The 17,943-nt window shown below is 49.6% G+C and overlaps 1 protein-coding gene across 5 annotated transcripts in view; it reads left to right on the top strand.

Moving 5' to 3' along the window:
* The window catches only part of LOC142294894 (nuclear RNA export factor 1-like), a 111,204-nt gene extending 93,701 nt beyond the window's left edge, over nucleotides 1–17,503 (top strand). For 4 of the 5 annotated variants that reach the window (XM_075337957.1, XM_075337954.1, XM_075337956.1 and 1 more), the window contains 14 exons: nucleotides 5,812–5,900; nucleotides 6,396–6,503; nucleotides 6,695–6,804; nucleotides 6,881–6,917; nucleotides 7,038–7,106; nucleotides 10,243–10,298; nucleotides 11,204–11,311; nucleotides 11,387–11,448; nucleotides 11,546–11,661; nucleotides 13,659–13,701; nucleotides 14,194–14,269; nucleotides 16,382–16,564; nucleotides 16,808–16,868; nucleotides 17,106–17,503. In XM_075337957.1, coding sequence (XP_075194072.1) covers nucleotides 5,812–5,900; nucleotides 6,396–6,503; nucleotides 6,695–6,804; nucleotides 6,881–6,917; nucleotides 7,038–7,106; nucleotides 10,243–10,298; nucleotides 11,204–11,311; nucleotides 11,387–11,448; nucleotides 11,546–11,661; nucleotides 13,659–13,701; nucleotides 14,194–14,269; nucleotides 16,382–16,564; nucleotides 16,808–16,868; nucleotides 17,106–17,171 — 1,184 coding nt within the window. In that variant the 3' untranslated portion in view covers nucleotides 17,172–17,503. The remainder of the gene's footprint in view (nucleotides 1–5,811; nucleotides 5,901–6,395; nucleotides 6,504–6,694; nucleotides 6,805–6,880; nucleotides 6,918–7,037; nucleotides 7,107–10,242; nucleotides 10,299–11,203; nucleotides 11,312–11,386; nucleotides 11,449–11,545; nucleotides 11,662–13,658; nucleotides 13,702–14,193; nucleotides 14,270–16,381; nucleotides 16,565–16,807; nucleotides 16,869–17,105) is intronic. The other variant, XM_075337958.1, reaches the window with a different exon arrangement.
* The last annotated feature ends 440 nt before the right edge of the window (nucleotides 17,504–17,943 follow it).

The following is a 17,943-nucleotide window of genomic DNA, read 5'->3' as shown; positions in this document are numbered from 1 at the left end:
CTTGGATCATGTGCCGTTCCCTTTCTTCTCCAAACTTTTTTCTTCCCATCATTCTGGTACAGGTTGATCTTGGTCTCATCTGTCCATAGAATACTTTTCCAGAACTGGGCTGGCTTCATGAGGTGTTTTTCAGCATATTTAACTCTGGCCTGTCTATTTTTGGAATTGATGAATGGTTTGCATCTAGATGTGAACCCTTTGTATTTACTTTCATGGAGTCTTCTCTTTACTGTTGACTTAGAGACAGATACACCTACTTCACTGAGAGTGTTCTGGACTTCAGTTGATGTTGTGAACGGGTTCTTCTTCACCAAAGAAAGTATGCGGCGATCATCCACCACTGTTGTCATCCGTGGACGCCCAGGCCTTTTTGAGTTCCCAAGCTCACCAGTCAATTCCTTTTTTCTCAGAATGTACCCGACTGTTGATTTTGCTACTCCAAGCATGTCTGCTATCTCTCTGATGGATTTTTTCTTTTTTTTTCAGCCTCAGGATGTTCTGCTTCACCTCAATTGAGAGTTCCTTAGACCGCATGTTGTCTGGTCACAGCAACAGCTTCCAAATGCAAAACCACACACCTGTAATCAACCCCAGACCTTTTAACTACTTCATTGATTACAGGTTAACGAGGGAGACGCCTTCAGAGTTAATTGCAGCCCTTAGAGTCCCTTGTCCAATTACTTTTGGTCCCTTGAAAAAGAGGAGGCTATGCATTACAGAGCTATGACTCCTAAACCCTTTCTCCGATTTGGATGTGAAAACTCTCATATTGCAGCTGGGAGTGTGCACTTTCAGCCCATATTATATATATAATTGTATTTCTGAACATGTTTTTGTAAACAGCTAAAATAACAAAACTTGTGTCACTGTCCAAATATTTCTGGACCCAACTGTATGTATATATATATATATATATATATATATATATATATATATATATATATATATAAACAAAAATCATACATTAACTACACAATACGTAAATTCTAGAATACCCGATGCGTTAGAATCGGGCCACCTTCTAGTATGGTATAATACAGCTGCTGTGTGTTAGTATTGTTGCACTGTGACTGTGTATTGTGGGTGATATAGATATATATGAGTATGACTGCTGTGTGTAGTATATAGCTGTATTGTGGTAGTGTTAGCTTTTTGTTTTCGAGTGTCATAGAAAAAAGTAAGAAGTGTTTAATTCCTTCTCCTTCGATAAAATGTCAGTTTTATTTACACAAGTGTAAAAAAAAATTCCATGGCACTCACAAGGTTAAAAAAAACCCCAAAAAACAAACAGCAACAAAAAAAGAATAAAGCAACGCGTTTATATCGCGACTGTGATCTTAGCAGCGTTGCTTTTCTCTCCTTTTTATTGCTTTTTTTTTACCCTTTGAGCGCCATGGAATTTTTTACATTTGTTTAAATAAAACTTTGATGTTTTATCTAAGGAGCTGGAACTGAACACTTGTGACTTTTTTCTATGACTTGTTGCGTTGGATCAGGACGGAGCTCCCTGCACCTGGAGGACATTTCAGTTTAGTGCTGAGCGGGCTGCATTACCCTCCTGGCTATTACTGAACAATGGTATTATGTGAGCACTATATGACGGTATATTGTAGATACTAAATAATAGTATTATGTGAGCACTATATGACGGTATATTGTAGATACTGAATAATAGTATTATGTGAGCACTATATGACGGTATATTGTAGATACTGAATAATAGTATTATGTGAGCACTATATGACGGTATATTGTAGATACTGAACAATGGTATTATGTGAGCACTATATGACGGTATATTGTAGATACTGAATAATAGTATTATGTGAGCACTATATGACGGTATATTGTAGATACTGAACAATGGTATTATGTGAGCACTATATGACTGTATATTGTAGATACTGAATAATAGTATTATGTGGGCACTATATGACTGTATATTGTAGATACTGAATAATAGTATTATGTGGGCACTATATGACTATATTGTAGATACTGAATAATAGTATTATGTGAGCACTATATGATGGTATATTGTAGATACTGAACAATGGTATTATGTGAGCACTATATGATGGTATATTGTAGATACTGAACAATGGTATTATGTGAGCACTATATGACGGTATAATGTAGATACTGAATAATAGTATTATGTGAGCACTATATGATGGTACATAATAGGTACTGTATAATATTATTGTTTGTGCACTATATTATAGTATATTGTAGGTTTTATATAATAGTATTATGTGGGCACTATATGAAGGTGTATTGTAAATATTGTACAGCAGTAATGTGTGCGCATTATATTACAGTATTTTAAAATGTTACATCTTTTAAACTGACAGGAGAATGTACAGGTGTGGTGGTGTGTTGCTGTATCTTCTTGCTGTATTTTGTTGCTTTACCTTCTCGCTGTTTCTTCTCGCTGTTTCTTCTCGCTGTTCCTTCTCGCTGTTCCTTCTCGCTGTTCCTTCTCGCTGTTCCTTCTCGCTGTTCCTTCTCGCTGTTTCTTCTCGCTGTTCCTTCTCGCTGTTCCTTCTCGCTGTTCCTTCTTGCTGTTCCTTCTCGCTGTTCCTTCTCGCTGTTTCTTCTTGCTGTTTCTTCTTGCTGTTTCTTCTCGCTGTTCCTTCTCGCTGTTCCTTCTCGCTGTTCCTTCTCGCTGTTCCTTCTCGCTGTTCCTTCTCGCTGTTTCTTCTCGTTGTTTCTTCTCGTTGTTTCTTCTTGCTGTTTCTTCTTGCTGTTTCTTCTTGCTGTTTCTTCTTGCTGTTTCTTCTTGCTGTACCTTCTCGCTGTTTCTTCTCGCTGTTCCTTCTCGCTGTTCCTTCTCGCTGTTCCTTCTCGCTGTTCCTTCTCGCTGTTCCTTCTCGCTGTTCCTTCTCGCTGTTCCTTCTCGCTGTTCCTTCTCGCTGTTCCTTCTCGCTGTTCCTTCTCGCTGTTCCTTCTCGCTGTTCCTTCTCGCTGTTTCTTCTCGCTGTTCCTTCTCGCTGTTCCTTCTCGCTGTTCCTTCTCGCTGTTCCTTCTCGCTCTTCCTTCTCGCTCTTCCTTCTCGCTGTTTCTTCTCGCTGTTTCTTCTCGCTGTTTCTTCTCGCTGTTTCTTCTCGCTGTTTCTTCTCGCTGTTTCTTCTCGCTGTTTCTTCTCGCTGTTTCTTCTCGCTGTTTCTTCTCGCTGTTTCTTCTCGCTGTTTCTTCTTGCTGTTTCTTCTCGCTGTTTCTTCTCGCTGTACCTTCTCGCTGTACCTTCTCGCTGTACCTTCTCGCTGTTCCTTCTCGCTGTTCCTTCTCGCTGTTCCTTCTCGCTGTTCTTTCTTGCTGTACCTTCTTGCTGTACCCTCTCGCTGTTTCTTCTCGCTGTTTCTTCTCGCTGTTCCTTCTCGCTGTTCCTTCTCGCTGTTCCTTCTCGCTGTACCTTCTCGCTGTTCCTTCTCGCTGTTCCTTCTCGCTGTTCCTTCTCGCTCTTCCTTCTCGCTGTTCCTTCTCGCTGTTCCTTCTCGCTGTTCCTTCTCGCTGTTTCTTCTCGCTGTTTCTTCTCGCTGTTTCTTCTCGCTGTTTCTTCTCGCTGTTTCTTCTCGCTTTTTCTTCTCGCTGTTCCTTCTTGCTGTTTCTTCTCGCTTTTTCTTCTCGCTGTACCTTCTTGCTGTATCTTCTTGCTGTACCTTCTTGCTGTTCCTTCTTGCTGTTCCTTCTTGTTGTTCCTTCTCGCTGTTCCTTCTTGCTGTTCCTTCTTGCTGTTCCTTCTTGCTGTTCCTTCTTGCTGTTCCTTCTTGCTGTACCTTCTTGCTGTACCTTCTCGCTGTTCCTTCTCGCTGTTCTTTCTTGCTGTACCTTCTTGCTGTACCCTCTCGCTGTTTCTTCTCGCTGTTCCTTCTCGCTGTTTCTTCTCGCTGTACCTTCTCGCTGTTCCTTCTCGCTGTTCCTTCTCGCTGTACCTTCTCGCTGTTCCTTCTCGCTGTACCTTCTCGCTGTACCTTCTCGCTGTACCTTCTCGCTGTATCTTCTCGCTGTTCCTTCTCGCTGTTCCTTCTCGCTGTTCCTTCTCGCTGTTCCTTCTCGCTGTTCCTTCTCGCTGTTTCTTCTCGCTGTTTCTTCTCGCTGTTTCTTCTCGCTGTTTCTTCTCGCTGTTTCTTCTCGCTGTTTCTTCTCGCTGTTTCTTCTCGCTGTTTCTTCTCGCTGTTTCTTCTCGCTGTTTCTTCTCGCTGTTTCTTCTCGCTGTTTCTTCTCGCTGTACCTTCTTGCTGTTTCTTCTCGCTTTTTCTTCTCGCTGTTCCTTCTTGCTGTTTCTTCTCGCTTTTTCTTCTCGCTGTACCTTCTTGCTGTATCTTCTTGCTGTACCTTCTTGCTGTTCCTTCTTGCTGTTCCTTCTTGTTGTTCCTTCTCGCTGTTCCTTCTTGCTGTTCCTTCTTGCTGTTCCTTCTTGCTGTTCCTTCTTGCTGTTCCTTCTTGCTGTACCTTCTTGCTGTACCTTCTTGCTGTACCTTCTTGCTGTACCTTCTTGCTGTACCTTCTTGCTGCACCTTCTTGCTGCACCTTCTTGCTGCACCTTCTTGCTGCACCTTCTTGCAGCACCTTCTTGCAGCACCTTCTTGCTGTACCCTCTCGCTGTTTCTTCTCGCTGTTTCTTCTCGCTGTTTCTTCTTGCTGTACCTTCTCGCTGTACCTTCTCGCTGTACCTTCTCGCTGTACCTTCTCGCTGTTCCTTCTCGCTGTTCCTTCTCGCTGTTCCTTCTCGCTGTTCTTTCTTGCTGTACCTTCTTGCTGTACCCTCTCGCTGTTTCTTCTCGCTGTTTCTTCTCGCTGTTTCTTCTCGCTGTTCCTTCTCGCTGTTCCTTCTCGCTGTTCTTTCTTGCTGTACCTTCTCGCTGTACCTTCTCGCTGTTCCTTCTCGCTGTACCTTCTCGCTGTTTCTTCTCGCTGTTTCTTCTCGCTGTTTCTTCTCGCTGTTTCTTCTCGCTGTTTCTTCTCGCTGTTTCTTTTCGCTGTTTCTTTTCGCTGTTTCTTTTCGCTGTTTCTTTTCGCTGTTTCTTTTCGCTGTTTCTTCTCGCTGTTTCTTTTCGCTGTTTCTTCTCACTGTACCTTCTTGCTGTACCTTCTTGCTGCACCTTCTTGCAGCACCTTCTTGCTGTACCTTCTTGCTGTACCCTCTCGCTGTTTCTTCTCGCTGTTTCTTCTCGCTGTTTCTTCTCGCTGTTTCTTTTCGCTGTTTCTTTTCGCTGTTTCTTTTCGCTGTTTCTTTTCGCTGTTTCTTTTCGCTGTTTCTTCTCGCTGTACCTTCTTGCTGTACCTTCTTGCTGCACCTTCTTGCAGCACCTTCTTGCTGTACCTTCTTGCTGTACCCTCTCGCTGTTTCTTCTCGCTGTTTCTTTTCGCTGTTTCTTTTCGCTGTTTCTTTTCGCTGTTTCTTTTCGCTGTTTCTTTTCGCTGTTTCTTTTCGCTGTTTCTTTTCGCTGTTTCTGTTCGCTGTTTCTTCTCGCTGTTTCTTCTCGCTGTACCTTCTTGCTGTACCTTCTTGCTGTACCTTCTTGCTGTACCTTCTTGCTGTACCTTCTTGCTGTTCCTTCTTGCTGTTCCTTCTTGCTGTTCCTTCTCGCTGTACCCTCTCGCTTTACCCTCTCGCTTTACCCTCTCGCTTTACCCTCTCGCTTTACCCTCTCGCTTTACCCTCTCGCTTAATCCTTTTGCTTTACCCTCTTGCTTTACATTCTTGCTTTACCCTCTTGCTCTACCTTCTTGCTCGTGGTCCCTTGGTCTTTCTATCATCAGACAGCGTTCTGCTCCTTTTTCACTAACCACTTTTCTTTTCCTCAGATTTGCTTTCTGCCAACATTGTTTTTTCGGTGAGCCACCCTCCAGCCGCAGAAATCATCCTCCAGATCATTTCAGAGTATTACCCCCAGGTAATAATACTATTCACTGTACATCCACCTGTATCCTGAGTATTGCCATTTTGCTAAGCTATGCTACCAGTGATGCTGGGACCCCCACAATCATGGAGCCTTCGTATCCTCTCAGGGTGCTCATCCATGAGGCGCCACCTCTGTCCACAGGTTGCTTGTGGTATTGCAGCTCAGCTCCATTCAGTTCAATGCAGCCGATCTGAAAATCCAGACATTACAGGAGCTGCGGTGCTTGAAGGAAAGTGGCCATGTTGTTCTAATCACGGCTATCCTCCTCCTCAAACATCGCATTTGTGCACCACAGATTGGGAAATATGCGGCACCCACCGTGTCTGGCAGCCGTTTACATCCATGTGGGGGGCATCGACTGTAGGAAGTCTATCTGTAACCAGCACACACCAGTATGACCAGTGCAGACCCCCAGTTTAGAAAAGTTTTGACGCCAGAATTACCTCCAGAATCTTCTATGAAATCCTATATATCTATGTCTTGCAGCTTCAGTCTCTGAACCTGAGCCATAACCATCTCTCCAATCTGACGGGCTTTGCTCCACTCCTCCACCTGACCCCCCGCCTGCAGAGCCTGAACCTCTCCTATAATAAGGTATGGCGCCCCCTCGCTTTGGGGTGGGGGTCTGCAGCCATCGTGAGGTCTTATACTCAGGTTACCCCGCATTTGCCAATGCAATCTTGGGGTACCAATGGGTTATAATGTAAATATAATGCTACACAAGTTTGGTGTCGCGGTATTCGTAGTGATCGGAGGATTCCTGACGTCCGCGTCTTCTCTTCTAGCTTTACAGAGTTCAGGAGCTGGATCTGATCAACAACCTGGAGCTGAGGGAGCTGTGGCTGAAGGGGAACCCTCTGCGCGGGGCGGTGGAAAGCTGCTCCGCGTACTACAGGTGCTGCGGCTTCCGTTATTACAGCGTGAATCCAATGGGAAGCCCAGACTCATCTCTCTGTTACTTTATTTCACAGATTGGTCACTTATCACTTCCCCTCCATTGAAAAACTCGTAAGTAACACACCCAGGAAGACGGTGTCTTAAAGGCAACGATCCGTCTTAGCTGCTGCGAAAGGCAGGGCCAGTCGCCCTTCTCGTCCCGTATCACACCCGCTGTCTCCATTCTTGCAGGACGGGCTGTTTTTTAAAGAGAATCTACATTTTGAACTAGAAAAACCCAAACCTCTACCGCAGGCAAAGGTATGTGTATTCTGCCTCACCTAAAAGGGGTTATCGTGCGCCAAACAGAGAGGTTCACTTCTCGGAAGTTAGCTGCTGAAACACGAGCATCATGGACACCTAATACCTGTTGAACTTGCGGGTCGGATCTGAGGTTTACACTTGCTTGGGAGACGCCTGGCTGATGCAGTATAGCTACCTTGTGTCTTATTGCTGTGCTCAGTCTTACCATGGTGCATAACATGACATCGTCTTCTACAACCTCACCTTTGCAGCAGTGTTTGGCTGTTCCTCACCCTGTGTTAAAGCCTATAACTTTGCAGCATTTATTCCACCCCTGTCTAAAACTTTTGCACATCTAATATATAAAGCTGAATGTGTGTATGTCCGGGCTTGGCATCTGCACCATCGCAGCTACAGCCACAAAATTTTGCACACTCACACTTCTGGACCCCGAGAGCGTCGGCTATGTTTTGCGGGGAAATTTTAACCCCGCGCTTTACAGTTATTCACCAAAAAACCTGCCTCCATTAAAGCGAATGGAGTTGGGAGCCACAGTGCAGCCAGAATTTCAGAAGAATGCGCAGCCACGCCCTTATATGGAATGTTGGCATGTCACAATGCAGCCAGGGAAAGAGACAGACACAAACAGGGAAAGAGGCAGATACAGACAGGGTAAGAAACAGACATAGACATGGTAAGAGACAGACACAGACAAAGAGACAGACTAACAGGGTAAGAGACAGACAGGGTAAGAGACGGACGGGGAAAGAGACGGACGGGGAAAGAGACGGACGGGGAAAGAGACGGACGGGGAAAGAGACGGACGGGGAAAGAGACGGACGGGGAAAGAGACGGACGGGGAAAGAGACGGACGGGGAAAGAGACGGACGGGGAAAGAGACGGACGGGGAAAGAGACGGACGGGGAAAGAGACGGACGGGGAAAGAGACGGACGGGGAAAGAGACGGACGGGGAAAGAGACGGACGGGGAAAGAGACGGACGGGGAAAGAGACGGACGGGGAAAGAGACGGACGGGGAAAGAGACGGACGGGGAAAGAGACGGACGGGGAAAGAGACGGACGGGGAAAGAGACGGACGGGGAAAGAGACGGACGGGGAAAGAGACGGACGGGGAAAGAGACGGACGGGGAAAGAGACGGACGGGGAAAGAGACGGACGGGGAAAGAGACGGACGGGGAAAGAGACGGACGGGGAAAGAGACGGACGGGGAAAGAGACGGACGGGGAAAGAGACGGACGGGGAAAGAGACGGACGGGGAAAGAGACGGACGGGGAAAGAGACGGACGGGGAAAGAGACGGACGGGGAAAGAGACGGACGGGGAAAGAGACGGACGGGGAAAGAGACGGACGGGGAAAGAGACGGACGGGGAAAGAGACGGACGGGGAAAGAGACGGACGGGGAAAGAGACGGACGGGGAAAGAGACGGACGGGGAAAGAGACGGACGGGGAAAGAGACGGACGGGGAAAGAGACGGACGGGGAAAGAGACGGACGGGGAAAGAGACGGACGGGGAAAGAGACGGACGGGGAAAGAGACGGACGGGGAAAGAGACGGACGGGGAAAGAGACGGACGGGGAAAGAGACGGACGGGGAAAGAGACGGACAGACAGAGAGGGAAAGAGACGGACAGACAGAGAGGGAAAGAGACGGACAGACAGAGAGGGAAAGAGACGGACAGACAGAGAGGGAAAGAGACGGACAGACAGAGAGGGAAAGAGACGGACAGACAGAGAGGGAAAGAGACGGACAGACAGAGAGGGAAAGAGACAGACAGACAGCGAGGGAAAGAGACAGACAGACAGCGAGGGAAAGAGACAGACAGACAGCGAGGGAAAGAGACAGACAGACAGCGAGGGAAAGAGACAGACAGACAGCGAGGGAAAGAGACAGACAGACAGCGAGGGAAAGAGACAGACAGACAGCGAGGGAAAGAGACAGACAGACAGCGAGGGAAAGAGACAGACAGACAGCGAGGGAAAGAGACAGACAGACAGCGAGGGAAAGAGACAGACAGACAGCGAGGGAAAGAGACAGACAGACAGCGAGGGAAAGAGACAGACAGACAGCGAGGGAAAGAGACAGACAGACAGCGAGGGAAAGAGACAGACAGACAGCGAGGGAAAGAGACAGACAGACAGCGAGGGAAAGAGACAGACAGACAGCGAGGGAAAGAGACAGACAGACAGCGAGGGAAAGAGACAGACAGACAGCGAGGGAAAGAGACAGACAGACAGCGAGGGAAAGAGACAGACAGACAGCGAGGGAAAGAGACAGACAGACAGCGAGGGAAAGAGACAGACAGACAGCGAGGGAAAGAGACAGACAGACAGCGAGGGAAAGAGACAGACAGACAGACGGAGAAAGAGACAGACAGACAGACGGAGAAAGAGACAGACAGACAGACGGAGAAAGAGACAGACAGACAGACGGAGAAAGAGACAGACAGACAGACGGAGAAAGAGACAGACAGACAGACGGAGAAAGAGACAGACAGACAGACGGAGAAAGAGACAGACAGACAGACGGAGAAAGAGACAGACAGACAGACGGAGAAAGAGACAGACAGACAGAGACAGATAGGGAAAGAGACAGACAGACAGAGACAGATAGGGAAAGAGACAGACAGACAGAGACAGATAGGGAAAGAGACAGACAGGGAAAGAGACAGACAAAGAGATAGAGAGAGAGACAGAGAGATATATATACAGAGGGGGAGACAGACATTATAATTACATTTCTATCTATTTGTTTTGTGGTGTTTGTGTGCAGAATACATTTTTGTTAATACATTCTATTTTATTAACAGCATTTATTAACCCGGGCGAAGCCGGGTAGTACAGCTAGTTACCGTATAAGATATCTAACTAGATCGTCCACCTAAAATCATATGCTGTAGTCACATCCAAGGCTGCGTTCACAAGTATGCTGACCATATCACAATGCGTGCCATTATCACTACTCACCCTGCAGTGCACCATGGATGGCAAAGACACTGAACCAGCAGGAAAGTGCGAGAGCTGTGTCCCTGACTTGATATAAGACTAGAAGAAAGTCAATAACACGGAGTGTCAGCGTAGAGACTCCATTCCGCATGGCTGTAAATAATATTAACCTGATCTGTGTTATGTCCTAGGGAAGCTATTTTGTAAACAACGACATAAAAATGTTCCTGGCAAAGTTTCTGCATCAGTAAGTGCGATGTGCTGATGAATGTTTGAGGATTATATATTTATACAGCCACCACTAGGGGGAGCTCACTACATACAGATTTATACAACCACCACTAGGGGGAGATCACTACATTCAGATTTATACAGCCATCACTAGAGGAGCTCACTACATACAGATTTATACAGCCACCACTAGAGGGAGCTCACTACATACAGATTTATACAGCCATCACTAGAGGGAGCTCACTACATACAGATTTATACAACCACCACTAGAGGGAGTTCACTACATACAGATTTGTACAGCCACCACTAGAGGGAGTTCACTACATACAGATTTGTACAGCCACCACTAGAGGGAGTTCACTACATACAGGTTTATACAGCCACCACTAGAGGGAGCTCACTACATACAGATTTATACAGCCACCACTAGAGGGAGCTCACTACATACAGATTTATACAGCCACCACTAGAGGGAGCTCACTACATACAGATTTATACAGCCACCACTAGAGGGAGCTCACTACATACAGTTTTATACAGCCACCACTAGGGGGAGCTCACTACATACAGATTTATACAGCCATCACTAGAGGGAGCTCACTACATACAGATATATACAGCCACCACTAGAGGGAGCTCACTACATACAGATTTATACAGCCATCACTAGGGGGAGCTTATTACATATACATTTTTATAACCCCAATTGAACCCTATTATATATTGGCGTTATCCCATGATTGGTTTATGGGGATGTGACATTCACAAAATCTGAACTCAAATGGGAACTACTTATATATTATTTTCCCCCAATTTAGGAATAAATGCTGAGCACATGTCACTGTTTTGTATTGTATTAGTCATTACGTGTTTCCAGACACTTTTGCTGCAGCTTACTGACGCTGTTTCTTCTTTGAGGTACTTCACTCTGTACGATTCGGGGGATCGCAAGGCCCTCCTGCCCCTGTATCATGAGAACTCCTGCTGCTCGTTCAGTCTCCCCAAGGTCTATTATCCAAGAGCCGCGTAGGTGTTTTGGGGAACATTGGGGTCATTGTCGCCCACCAGGATCAGTGATGTAACGGCTCTGTTTGTGTTTAGCTTCAATCAGCTTAAAGAGTACTGGAAAGAAAACCGCAACCTCCTCCGAGTGATGAGAGCAGGTACGGATGTATACATGTATACGGTATATACCATCGGCATTCTGGCGAGTGACGTCCGCCGCACGTGCACCACTGATTTCTGATTTTTGACCCCTAGACGTGAGGCGTCAGCTGATAAAGTACAACCGGCTGCAGGTGGTCGGCTTTCTGTGCAATCTCCCAAAAACAGAGCACGAGCTGGGGTCCCTGATGCTGGATGTCAGCTTCCAGAGCGTAAGTGTCACGTTCTCCTGCGCCCAAGTGATGTGCGGCCCTCGCCCATGTGCGGCCCTCGCCCGGCCGGTCTGCAGCTGCCGGAACATCCTGGAATCTTCTCCAGCTGATATTTCTGACTCCTGACTGCAAAAGGGCCCCGCCGGGCAGTGTGTGTGTGATCGGGGGCCCCGCCGGGCAGTGTGTGTGTGATCGGGGCCCCGCCGGGCAGTGTGTGTGTGATCAGGGCCCCGGCTGGTCAGTGTGTGTGTGATCAGGGCCCCGCCGGGCAGTGTGTGTGGGATCGGGGCCCCGCCGGGCAGTGTGTGTGGGATCGGGGCCCCGCCGGGCAGTGTGTGTGGGATCGGGGCCCCGCCGGGCAGTGTGTGTGGGATCGGGGCCCCGCCGGGCAGTGTGTGTGGGATCGGGGCCCCGCCGGGCAGTGTGTGTGGGATCGGGGCCCCGCCGGGCAGTGTGTGTGGGATCGGGGCCCCGCCGGGCAGTGTGTGTGGGATCGGGGCCCCGCCGGGCAGTGTGTGTGGGATCGGGGCCCCGCCGGGCAGTGTGTGTGGGATCGGGGCCACGCCGGGCAGTGTGTGTGGGATCGGGGCCCCGCCGGGCAGTGTGTTGGTGATCGGGGCCCTGCTGGGCAGTGTGTGTGTGATCGGGGCCCTGCTGGGCAGTGTGTATGTGATCGGGGCCCTGCCGGGCAGTGTGTATGTGATCGGGGCCCCGCCGGGCAGTGTGTGTGTGATCGGGGCCCTGCTGGGCAGTGTGTATGTGATCGGGGCCCTGCCGGGCAGTGTGTATGTGATCGGGGCCCCGCCGGGCAGTGTGTGTGGGATCGGGGCCCCGCCGGGCAGTGTGTGTGATCTGGGCCATGCTGGGCAGTATGTGTGTGATCAGGGCCCTGCTGGGCAGTGTGTATGTGATCAGCGCCCCGCCGGGCAGTGTGTGTGGGATCGGGGCCCCGCCGGGCAGTGTGTGTGTGATCTGGGCCATGCTGGGCAGTATGTGTGTGATCAGGGCCCTGCTGGGCAGTGTGTATGTGATCAGCGCCCCCTGCGGGCAGTGTATGTGTGAGCGGAGCCCCCTGGGCAGTGTGTAGAAGGGGTTGCTGATAAGTCTTTGGCTTTAGGCAGAAAGAAACGAGATAGGATGATGAAACTTTACATTTATTCCACATACTCTCCACTGATGTCACCACACTTCTTACATCGGTATTCCAAGTTCTGTAAGCCTGGCAAAAAGAAGGATTTCGGTTGTGCCTCAAACCTGGCATCCGTAGTAGCTATGGCATCAGAAATGGTGTGAAATTTGGTACCCTTGAGGTGTTTCTTCAGGTTTGGAAACAGATGATAGTCGGAGGGAGCTAGATCTGGTGAATACGGTGGGTGGTCACCAGCTGGAAGCCCAGCGCTGCCGGTTTTGCCGTGGTCGCTTGTACAGTGTGAGCGGAGGCGTTGTCTTGCAGGAACAAGATTCCTTTGGACAGCTTGCCGCACCTTTTGGCCTTCAGAGCTGCCTTCAATTGGTCCAAAAGTTCAATGTAATACATTGCATTCATGGTGGAACCCTTTTGAAGGTAGTTCACTAGCAGCACACCCTCCTTATCCCAAAACACAGACGCCATCACCTTTAGTGGCTGATTGTTGCACCCTGACCTCCTGTGGACGAGGAGAACCACTGTACCTCCACTCTTTTGACTGCTTTTTGTTTTCAGGGTCATACAAATAAATCCAGGTCTCATCCATAGTGACCGGTCGATCCAGGAATCTGTCAGCAGTGTATCTGTAGGGGTCTATTTAAACAATCTGGGAATTCTTGTGGCTTTTGCAGTAATTCTGGCCACAGTTTTTCCCACATTGCAAAAAAACAAAGTGTGCGATTCTCTGCAGAATGTGATCTCCCAATGATCTGATGTGTGGAGGGGCCCCCAGTTATGTGTGATTGAGGGGTCTCTGCGGACTTTATTTGGTGGCCTCCGCGTCTCATGTGTGTTATCCTCTTCTCCGCAGCCTTCGCTCATTTGTTTCACCATTGAAGGACAATTTAAGGAAGGTGAGTGAGGTCCTCGCTGTACAATGTGCACAATCCGAGGAGACCCGGCCGTCATCTCTATAGGGTGGGGGGCTGCAGAATGCGTCCATCCTCTTGGGAAATCACCAGGATCGGGCAGATTAAAAGTCAACCTGCCTGGTGATTATCAGGGGACAGGACAGTAGATGTCTGTATATACATTGCACACACAGGCCGGGGCTGGGTATCAGGGCCGCACTATATCTGCTTTATGTCTGTGAATGTAAAGAGGCTGGTAGGCCTGAACCAGACATGGCCGCCGGATGTAAAGAAAAAGTGTTCTAATTCACTGACAGCAAACAGAGATGTGAGGGGAACACAAAGTCTACTGGAAAATCAGCTGCCGCCTCTCCATTCTGGGGAGCATTTAGTGATGACTCCTCCCGGCAATATGTCATCACTTACTGATGGGAGTACCTCTGTATGGGGAGGGGGGGGTCGCCGGACAGGAGCTAACAGACTTTCTCCCAACAGTGAATGTGAGCGGCCACATGCCCCCCGTCTTCTCCTTCAGGAGGACTTTCCTCATTGTCCCGGCCTATGAAGACAGGTATGAAACATGGACCTGGAATTGTGAGAATTAGACTTGTGCTCCTCCGGAAAATCTGCAAACGTATGAGCCCGCATCTATTACTGGCCATAGTCCATCTCCCTGAATAGTCCGACCCCTCCCCCACCAGCATGGCCCGACCCACTCTTCCCTGCAGAGTCCAACCCCCTCCCCCGCGCAGTCCGACCCTACCCTCGCGCAGTCCGACCCCCTTCCCTGCGCAGTCAGACCCCCTTCCCCGGTTGGACTACCCCCCACTCCGCTCAGTCTGTCAATCTGACCTCCCCCCTCCACTCAGTCCGACCCACCCCCCTCTCCCCTGCGTAGTTGGATCGACCCCCACCCCTCCCCTGCGCAGTTGGACCAACCGACCTCTCTCCTGCGCAGTCGGCCCGGCCGAACCCCCTCTCCCCTGCGTAGTCGGACCGACCCCCCCCCCTCCCCTGCGTAGTCGGACCGCCCCCCCCTCCCCTGCGCAATCGGACCGACCCCCTCCACCCCTTCGCAGTCGGTCCAACCCCCACTCCTCTGCGCAGTCGGACCGGTCCCTCCCCTCCCCTGCGCAGTCGGACCGGTCCCTCCCCTCCCCTGCGCAGTCGGACCGACACCCTTCCCCTCCCCTGCGCAGTTGGACCGCCCCCCCTGCGCAGTCGTTCCGACCCCTCTGCAGTCAGAGCGACCCCCTGCTCCCCTGCGCAGTCGGTCCAACCCCCCCTCCCCTGCGCAGTCGGACCGATCCTCCTACTCCCCTGCGCAATCTGAGCGACCCCCTCCTCCCCTGCGCAGTCGGTCCAACCCCCTCTCTCCTGCGCAGTCGGACCGATCCTCCTACTCCCCTGCGCAGTCGGACCAACCCCCCCCCCCCCCCTGCGCAGTCGGACTGACCAACCCGCCCCCCACCGTCTCCTATCATTTTTGATTGACAATTGCTCAATGATTGGGTCCACTTTGAGCCTTTCAATCGCCAATCTTCATCAGTGCCATAGACTGGACCGTAATGTCAGGGCAACTGTGAACCTTGGCTTCATTGAACTCCGTTTGGCCCCGGTCTTGAGGCGGCCGGTGGTGGAGTCCGGTGGTGGAGTCCGGTGGGTCGGTGATCATTCATCCGGCCCTTACAGTGTTGAAGCCTAATCATCGTGTAATAAAACAGATGTCTGCTATAATTTGTATTTCGATTTTCCACCATGTTGGAGATCTCTGCTTGCTGTAAGTGAATGAGAATATTCCTGATTCTGGTCTAGACAATCCTCTGCTGGCTGTAAACATCAGATTAAATCTCCCTCCTGTCCTGATCGCTTGTTACAGTGTGTCAGCGCAGGTAAAATCTGTCCATTTAGCTCACAGGGGATTGTGTAGACACCAGATCTGTGCAAACAAGAATGGTCTCAGTCACTGACAGCAAGAAGACATGTGGGAAACCATCACTGACAGCATGCAGAGATGTGGGAAAACATCACTGACAGCATGCAGAGATGTGGGAAACCATCACTGACAGCATGCAGAGATGTGGGAAACCATCACTGACAGCATGCAGAGATGTGGGAACCCATCACTGACAGCATGCAGAGATGTGGGAACCCATCACTGACAGCATGCAGAGATGTGGGAACCCATCACTGACAGCATGCAGAGATGTGGGAACCCATCACTGACAGTATGCAGAGATGTGGGAACCCATCACTGACAGCATGCAGAGATGTGGGAAACCATCACTGACAGCATGCAGACATGTGGGAAACCATCACTGACAGCAAGCAGACATGTGGGAAACCATCACTGACAGCATGCAGACATGTGGGAACCCATCACTGACAGCATGCAGACATGTGGGAACCCATCACTGACAGCATGCAGACATGTGGGAACCCATCACTGACAGCAAGCAGACATGTGGGAAACCATCACTGACAGCAAGCAGACATGTGGGAACCCATCACTGACAGCATGCAGACATGTGGGAACCAATCACTGACAGCAAGCAGACATGTGGGAAACCATCACTGACAGCAAGCAGACATGTGGGAACCCATCTCTGATATTTCATCTTCAGACAGAATTGTTTTTTTGTTTTTTTTATCATTCTGTGTTTTTGTTTTCCTCTTTGTCCAGCGCTCAGATTTTGAACGATCAGATGGTCATAATGAATACGTACCTGGGTCCCCTAGAGGCACCTTCAAGTGACCCCCACAAATCCACCATGGTGGTCTGCAAGCAAGGCCATCCGCTCGTCGCCAGCGAGACTGTCCTCTCCTTCTCTGAGTATACGAGGATGAAACCAGACTGGGCTCTGAAGTGAGTGAGGCTCTGAAACCGGAGCATGTAAAAGCAGAACTCTGCTTGCTGTCACTGAATAGGAAGATAATGCTTTATATCCAGGGAGTGAAAACTTCTGCAGCCCTGATTCTTCACAGCTGAGGTTTTAGTTCCGTAGATCTTCAGTTTTGACGTCCCCATAGACGCCATAAGCCGCGCCCGGGGGCTTTCTGCCGCCGCCATAGTCGCTGCCGTTTGATAAAGGCTCTTTTCTCCATACAGATGCCTTCAAGACAACAACCTGGACGTGCAGAAAGCAAAGGAAATATTTCATCTCCTGAAGGTAAATGGTTTTATTACCCGACCTACTTGCTGACTGTCTCCAGTGACGCGAGCACCTGCACGGTATTTGAACGTGTCCCCATGTGTCCTATTGAGGTGTGCTGCCCCCTAATGTCCACAATATGCAGAAAAGTAAGAGCGCTGCCTCTGTAGGGTACACGGCCCCCCCATCACACGTCACCAGGGGATTTGGCTTTCCTTTTAATATCTTTTATTTTTTTTCTTCCCCCTTTTACAGAATCAGGGCGCCATTCCCCCGGAAGCCTTCCAAGTGAAGGAGCTGGCGGCCATCGTGTCCGAATAGCGCGAGGACGACCCCCGCCGCGGAGGGGAGGAGATTTCGGATTTAGTTTGTCCTTCTGTTCCCGTCGTGTCCTTGTGTTTTTTCTCGTTTGCTGTTGTTTGGAATCCGGAGCTTGTGGTACAAATGGTTAAATGTGGCCCCGTCATGGTCGCTTAGATGGCGCCAAAGGTTTCAGCAGAAAATCTGCACCGTTCTGTTCAGCTCCTCTGCGTGAAGCGAAATGTGCGACGTGTACGGAGGAAATATTGTTATGTGTATTGTAAGGTTTTATGGCTTCAGTGCGAATGGTCACTTTTGTATTATAATATGTCCATTAAAGGGCGGAGTGTTGTTACCAGATCTTATTATATTGTGTGATACCACCGCCTCCACCACTGTCACCCTCTACACCGTCCTCACTATACTGTGTGATACCACCGCCTCCACCACTGTCACCATCTAAACCGTCCTCACTATACTGTGTGATACCACCGCCTCCACCACTGTCACCCTCTACACCGTCCTCACTATACTGTGTGATACCACCGCCTCCACCACTGTCACCCTCTACACCGTCCTCACTATACTGTGTGATACCACCGCCTCCACCACTGTCACCCTCTACACCGTCCTCACTATACTGTGTGATACCACCGCCTCCACCACTGTCACCCTCTACACCGTCCTCACTATACTGTGTGATACCACCGCCTCCACCACTGTCACCCTCTACACCGTCCTCACTATACTGTGTGATACCACCGCCTCCACCACTGTCACCCTCTACACCGTC

This window comes from Anomaloglossus baeobatrachus, chromosome 3 (assembly GCF_048569485.1).
Source record: "Anomaloglossus baeobatrachus isolate aAnoBae1 chromosome 3, aAnoBae1.hap1, whole genome shotgun sequence".
NCBI lineage: Eukaryota > Metazoa > Chordata > Amphibia > Anura > Aromobatidae > Anomaloglossus > Anomaloglossus baeobatrachus.
Note: the sequence above shows the minus strand (reverse complement) of the source record. Positions and strands in the feature narration are given on the sequence as shown.